Source organism: Convolutriloba macropyga, chromosome 3 (assembly GCF_964194025.1).
Source record: "Convolutriloba macropyga chromosome 3, txConMacr16.3, whole genome shotgun sequence".
NCBI lineage: Eukaryota > Metazoa > Xenacoelomorpha > Acoela > Convolutidae > Convolutriloba > Convolutriloba macropyga.
This window is the reverse complement of record NC_134470.1, coordinates 68,993,853-69,001,836: the sequence shown is the minus strand read 5'-3', so window position 1 is coordinate 69,001,836 and position 7,984 is coordinate 68,993,853. Positions and strand designations below refer to the sequence as shown.

At 34.6% G+C, this 7,984-nt stretch overlaps 1 protein-coding gene across 2 annotated transcripts in view; it reads right to left on the bottom strand.

Moving 5' to 3' along the window:
* LOC142336406 (lysosomal Pro-X carboxypeptidase-like) overlaps nt 1–7,984 on the bottom strand; it is a 60,322-nt gene that overhangs the window by 30,228 nt on the left and 22,110 nt on the right. For both annotated transcript variants that reach the window (XM_075385210.1, XM_075385209.1), the window contains exons 5-6: nt 4,678–4,835; nt 2,803–2,975 (exon numbers count right to left, since the gene is read on the bottom strand). In XM_075385210.1, the coding sequence (XP_075241325.1) occupies nt 2,803–2,975; nt 4,678–4,835 (331 nt within the window). The remainder of the gene's footprint in view (nt 1–2,802; nt 2,976–4,677; nt 4,836–7,984) is intronic.

The following is a 7,984-nucleotide window of genomic DNA, read 5'->3' as shown; positions in this document are numbered from 1 at the left end:
GGGAGGGGGCGAACGGGGCTAGTGGTGACATTGAAAGCAAACTTAACTTAGAATTTCAAATAAAGGACCGGGAAAAGCCCAAAGAATTATCTACGGTGCAATATTGATTGAAAAACAAACCTCCTGGGAAATGGCCGCAGCTCTATTGAACAGGAAAATACACCTGAACAAAGAAGTGAACAGAAATCACACGGCGTAGCCTCGATGTGAATTCAACAGTTTTTCAACTACAAAGCATCAATTTATAATCTATCCGGATTGAATTTGTCTAGACAGCTTTGAAAAGCACAGTTCAGCTAATTGAGACAGCGTATAAAAGAAAAAACATATATGCATGACAATGAATAGTTTCCTGCCTATGAAATACCACTCAAACAGCAAATGCAATGCAGAAAAATAAAACAGAAAAATTTAGAGCCACGAGTTAAATCGGGCTACAAAACTATTTTGTTAAAGAAAGCAACTAATCCTATATTCACGAGAATAGCTCCGAGTAACACATCGGACTATTTCTCTAAAAGATAATTTTAAGGACGAAATATCCAAATTGCATGCAACAAGAAAACTTGCGACTGCCATATTCTACACCTCATTCTTAGAGACATTGAACTTATTGCAGGGTCAACTCTATGTACCACCTGCCTGAAAACTAACTGGAACCAAAATTCAGTTTGATGTGGTCTCGATGGATACATCGTAAAAAACAGCATGTACCAAAAGGTTATGAGCACCAAACTTTGGCTACAAAGATTGCAAATGTTGCATGAGCTATGGAAGAACAAAACTACCACATAAAAAAAGTTAACCACCACTGAAAACTATATTTTGCCACTGGACGTCCACCAAGTTGCGGGGATCTACGAAAAAAGAAAAAAAAGCCCGTAAAAGTGGCGACGTAGCACTTATCATTATGAACCAACCAAATTCCAGTTTGAGATATAAAAGTGCAACTTCCGATAAAGAGCAGAGCCAACAAAAATTTTTGAAGTTGCTAACAACATGGATTTGGTAAACATAATGCACTATTATCTACATGCAGGACAACGTAAAAAGTACAAACACAAATCAAAAATAAAAATTCAAGTAATCTAGACAACAATATTGCTCACACATCTTTAGACAAGCCATAAAATTTAGAAAAAATGTAACGAATTTCTCATTTTTTTCGTAAATTTCGAAGAAAAAATACTTGGTACCACAGAAATTGTCTCCAATTTAAATTTTAAAAAATGCCTACAAGCATTAGGCCTAGTCTTAGTTACAAGTAAAACCAATAAACCACAACAATGTGCCAAAAATCTCAAAAAGAGCTTGAGAGCCAAAATAGATGAAAAGTCATGAAATTAGTGTGAAACTCATTTTAATTACGATAAACTTCAAAACGCAATCAAAACAACCTGAAAGTTACAATTTGAGTTCAAAATATCTTTTAGACAACAATTTTTTCGAAACAAAAAAGATTGAAAAAGCCGCACGAGATCAAAAAAATTCACTCGCTTAGCAAAAAATTTTTTACACCTAAACATCTCGCTCAACTAAACATCTCGCTCAAAGAAACAACTATCTCTTCTGTTGGTTCTTCGAATTCACTTCTTCACCAAAACAACTTTGACCTACTTTATTAACAACTCGAATTTTTGATTTTCTTGCACCTCAAGACGAAGGAGGCGTTCAAAGAATGAACGATCAAAGAGACGTTGCCATATACACTGATTTATTCGAAAAAAAAATCCGCTCAAAGATCCAGAAACAAAAAAATAAAGATTTGAGACATGTGCCAATTTTGCACTTGAAACGCATTATTAAGCTCTCAGAAACACTTTGTATCACGTCATAGGAATACTTATTAAAAAGCATTGATCAAAACTTATTGCTACAAAAAATCATATTACAAGAACAAAAACTGAGCAAAATGGACAAAAAACGGCTAAAAATTGTCATCTCTATGTGCCATTCTTTCAGAAGCACTTTTCAAAGTCGAAAAGTCATTCATTGACCGTAGCGCATGATCAGGAAAACTTCTCTGTTTCATGCTACCTTTCGAGTCCAATACTACCTTTACTACCTTTCGAGTCCTAAGAAAACGTCAAGAAAACCAATACCCATCTTCGAGTCGTAAAAACGAAAAACCAGAACGCCTCCAAGTCGCAAGGAAATAGATCACTATTAGAGGTCAAACTTTCAAGATTAAGCACAGCCCTTCACGTCATGAAATTGTCTCCTCAAAACAATTTTAGTGAACCGCATGAAGAAAGCTGCTGAGCCAATTAATGGCCTCCGGGCTTTACCCATGACGAAAAGCTACAAGGGTCAGACACAGGGTCCAGCGAAAAATCGTATAAAAAGACCACAGGACTAATATAATTGCTACAAACTTTGTTTAAGAGCAATTAATGACGCATAAACCATCACGCAAAAGTTAAGCTGTTAAAGTTCCATTCGTGACCTTTTAAAGATCATTATTCCGTAATTGAAATTTTGTCGTCAATATGATAGAAAACTGCCGTACAAAGCAAAGGCAAAATAATGCAAGCAGGAAATAATCAAACAAAAGATTGAAATGAGAGCCAAAATTATCAGCGCACTTCAAATAACTACAATGGGAACAATAGCACTTGTCATTTGTTAACCTCAATGTGTGGGTGTGGGAATAACAGAAGCAACATTGCTATTTCGCAACAACAATGATTAATTATTCTAAACAAAACCAAAAGCAGAAAAGGAGATTAAAACAAATCAATCATGAATAATAATGGAAAACAAATGAGGAACGAATCACAAGTGAGATTGAATGTGGCTTACGTTGACAGGCCACGCAGGAAGCGGTTGAAGGAATTCAGTGGGGTAGGGGTAGTTCACCATGGCCACACTGCTCCAGGCATCGGCTAATTCTGAGAACAGGTTGTTCACAGAATTGGCGTCTTTCAGGGGAGAACACAAGTCAAAGTAATCTGTCAATTTTTGACGTCCCTCGTCTGAACAAGAAAAGTGAAAAATATAGACGATGAGAAAATGGATCGCTTCCGGTAACAATCCTTCAAAATAAATTCCAATTGAAATGTTGGAAAAGAAAAATTTGAAAAACCAAAGAAAAAAACTGTCGAACACTGAACGAAGTCACTTTCAAATGTCCCATTATCAAAAGTTCCGTCAGCTCGGTTGCGCAAATAATTAGAATATGCGTATTATTTTGGAAGGCATGAATACTGAAATGATTATTCACAAGGCAGCGAGTTTCGGGTTTTCACATTAATATCCCCATCTTGGTTAAATATATTAGATATTATTATTCTAGTGGCTATATTGATAATATAAGGAACATAAACTGCATTCGTGCAACCAGATAAGATCTCTTAGGATAGATATTTTGTAGATCTTATTGTAGATCTTTTTTGTAGATCTTTTTGAAGATAGACATTTTGTAGATCTTTTAGGATAATTTTGAGAAACATCTAAAGTCGGAATTCAAAAATTCAGGAAAGAATAGTGACATTAAACAGGTAAAACTGGCGATCTAACACCAATAAAGCAGTGCAAGATACGTAACGCTTTTGAATGGCAAAGCAAGTAGAACAAAAAGGTTTTAGGGCAGCACTAAACGGTTCTTTCACATCATAGCCCCCACAGGCTGAGTGGGGCAGAAACCCATATTCGCCAAAAAATTATTATAGCATTAACGGCGCGCGTATTCCTCGGAGATCGATAATTTGAGAGAACTACGTACATTAACAATTTAAACTACATACATAAAAAGAGAAAATAATCAGTTGAAATCTGAATTTGGTTCAAATCAACAATGGGCTAAATTGTTGACGTCATCATTCGATTGAAGGATTGAATGACAGCATCAAATCCAATAATGCTGAAAAGAGTAAATAAGGACAATGACCTAATTTTCCGGTTCTTTTTCTCTCTTCTAAAACCGAGCAACCTATCAAAACTAAGCTGATTTTAAATCGTTGTTTGATAGCGGGCGTAAGTCTAACCGGGTCAAAATGACAGCATAAAATGATTTAAAATATTCCGAGTTATTTTGATTCTTTGCTATTATGCCCGCCTTCGTCAGGTTGCATATAAATGTATCTTTAAAAACTTGACAAACGATAGTTTTCATATGATAATAATACTTATTGAAATATGTACAGAAAATTTCCAAGCCAGAAAATTCACATTAAAAGAAATGATAAACGGATTTAGGAAATCCTATTGTGGATCGTATGAAATAACTGATACAGAAGATCCGATAAAAAATGTCGTGTTTCAGTAAATAATGCACTGTAAAAAGTTGATAGACCGTAATGAAAATTTAAAGGATAACCCAATTTGAGAAAAATCAGATGAATTGCTCGCTTCAATTTGAATTATGTTAACGTTTTTCAATAGATGCTAGTCTGTATTGCTATGGGCTAGAGGGTTGCAAAAAATAATCGAGCAAGGGGGGGGGGGGGTCGAAAAAGATCCCACATGTGATACCATCCTTCTATAGTACATGCAATATTGCGATACTTCGTATTGCTAAGCAGCTTGTGAGTGACACAAAAGCATTCTTCGAAACTTATGATATTTTAACGCGTTCAGATATCATTCGCACTCACATCTAGAAATTATATGCTCAGTCTTCAATATTTCCTCATTTTAAAACCATTATCAATGAGTTATCAGTCAAACCATCATCACCTGTTTTTGAGTAGTCGTTGACGACGTACCAGGACCTCAGGATGTTCTGTGGACAGTTGGGATTGGCAGCATTGAAGTCCTTGAACACCTTGTAGTTATACGAGTTGCAGTCAGTTAAGTTCTCAAACCAGGCCACAGGAGCCGATGCAGCCCACGCACTGGAACAATGAAGAGACTGAATGTCTGAGAGATGTTTCCAAATATGACAAAAAATTACAGAGTGAACAGAAATATTTTTTAAGATTTTATTCTTGCCTGCAACACAACTAACAATGACTATGACAAAGTTTAATCGCTACAATCCATTCAATTATCGTCCTAACATTTTGTTCAAAAAACGGGTAATATATATGCCAGGCCGGCTTTTTTCAGCCAAATATCCAGCTCTGCTTAAATGTTCTCTAGTTTAATATGATTTTGATTAAACAAAAAGGGCAGATAAACGAACGATTGCATATCAGCACGGAAAAAAGCAGACGAAAAAAATTATGGAACAGCCGGCAGATTGCCGGAAAAAAGCCGCGATAGACGCTTGTGGCCTTCCATGGAATTGAAACAACTAAAGAAATCAGATAGACAGATTGACCACCAGTTCTTTGATAGAGCACAAGACTTTCTGGCCTAGATTGGGAATGTCATTTTTATGAAACACATACGCTCTATAAGGAAAAAACCCAAATAGATTTTTGAAATTTAATATTTGAAATCAAAAACTCAAGACTCTAATACTCAAGAATTAGGGCAAATACGTTTGTCAATACTTAGATGCGCACTATCGATCTTTGACTACTAAATGTTCATAAAAATTAAAGTTCATTTAACTTCGCGGCAACGAAAAAAAAGCAGACAAAAATGGAGCTCGTGAGACAATTTTAAATTAAAATCCTATAACATATCCTTTTCAAGTAGCTTGCAAAAAACAGAAAAGTAATACAACGTAAGTTCTCAATTGGAGGATGAATTACACTTAACACTCAAATTCAAACTTTTAAAAGCGGCACCGGCTAATTTTAAAGTATGCCAAACCGTCTAACTCCAACTTTCATGCACAATAGTAAAATTGTTAGGTTCTCAAAATTATCATTTATTGCCCCTGCCCTACCGATAACAGCTGTCCGCGATTTTTTTCGTTATCTATCTACCAATTGTTAAAGTTGCTTTATCAGCCCATAGTTACGAAACAATAACACAGCCGGCGAATTGCCGGATACTAGCCGCCGTTGACTCGTTTGACGCACGTTGTTATTCAAACATAAGAAAAAAGAAATTAAGAGATAGAAATTGACGAAAACTTTGTAGGTATCACACTGTTCATATTTTGTGAGTAAATTCTGCAAATTTGGTTAGATTCTAAATTAACACTTTATTCACCTCCTAATCTAAAGGCTATTGCGCATAATACTAATGCCAGCTAGCAACCGCTTAAATGAACTTTGATAAGCTAATGCAATATGACCGCGCTTTATATATGTATCCCGTTTATTTTGATTTTACTCTTTTCAATTTGACCGTATTCACTACATTGCGTAATTCAACAGGTGAAAGAAATTAAAATCAACTGAATTGAAACAGTGAATGAAGTAAGTCAGAAGTCAAGCGTGAAAATCGTGACCTCTGTAAAACGGGAAACGTGATCAAAAGATAAAGCCAAACGAAAAACATACCCTGAAGAATTCCGGAAATGACTCCAATTCGTATTCCCAGAAAGAATCGGCTTTTGAAAAAAAAACGAACATCTCCTTGCAGAACGCATTAATAAAGAAAAAACAACGATCTTGAGTAAAATTTAAAAAAACGTGCAAGAAAAAATTAACATGAGTAACTAGGAGAATTCATTTTATTTTTCAAGTAGTACAAAAACAGGTAAAACCAAAAACCGTTGCTTCATGCAATGAAAACTAGTTATCCAACAATAAAAAATCAGCCAAGCGTTAATTAGCTCACAAACATCTCTATTTTTGATAAAGAGAAAAATCAGAACAAAAAAGTGTAAAAGTCTTTTGTATTAGACGAATCAACAGGCATGAGGCTTTAACTCAATTACTAATCAATTTGATAAAACAATACAATGAGCCAAAAATGCATTAAGGCTAAAAACATCAAAACAGTTGAAAAAACCTCAGTAATCAAGATAAAGACAAAAGAAACAGAATACAATTCAAAAGCCAAAAAACGTTTTATATCAAATTCTCAGTGCCGCATTAGGTCAAATGAAATCAATTCCAAACAACATAAAAATCTACGAAGACTAAATTTTTTTTAACACTTGATAAAAGCAGAGCCCATTAAAACTATAGGTCTCAGGAAAATGATAGACTGAGACATGTTAAAATGCGGAGAATAAGGACAGACACATAAACATGCAAAACAAAAGTGGAGTTCTGGATATTTGGAGGTTAAAATCAATTTGAAAAAAATGATGTAGAAAAACAATACATTTCCCTATTTCGCAGAAAATCGCGTAGCTATTCTGCTGTAGAGATTAAAATCTAGAAACAGGGTTCAAAGTACGGAAACAATAAAAAATTGCAAACAAGTTTTCAAAAAAAGTTTTCAGAACTGCGGTCATGAGAAATATTTAGCAGTTCCGAACTTAGAAACAGGGTTCAAAGTACGGAAACAATGAAATATTGCAAACAAATTTTCAAAAAAAGTTTTCAGAGCTGCACTCTTAAAAAATATTTAGCAGAATTTTAATTACTGAACGACACAAAACCTTTCAATTATTAGTAAAAATAGGATCCCTGTTAGTGCACAGAAAGACTTTTTCTAATAGTTAAATCCAAGTAGAATTTAAAACGCATTAGACTCTCAAAAACACAGTGATATCAATTTCAGAGGACAGCAAATCAAGAAAAAGACAAAAAAACATGATATAATTCAAAAGCGAAAAAACGTTTTAAATCAAATTTAAGACCCAAATAAAATTTTGCAGAAAGCAATTATGAGTCAAAACGCTTAAACGGCATTTCAAGCAAATTCTCAGTGCCGCATTATGTCAAATGAAATCAATTCTAAACAACATAAAAATCTACGAAGACTAAAATTTTTTTTGCAACTGATAAAAGCAGAGCCCATTAAAACTATAGGTCTCAGGAAAATGATAGACTGAGACATGTTAAAATGCAGAGAATAAGGGCAGACACAAAAACAAACAAAACAAAAGTGGAGTTCTGGATATTTGTAGGTTAACAATAAATTTGAAAAAAATGATGTAGAAAAACAACGATAATAGTCCTGAGGTACAATTCAAAGAATTTTCATTGACTAAACAGAACACTAGACCCAGAACGGACTATGAATGGAT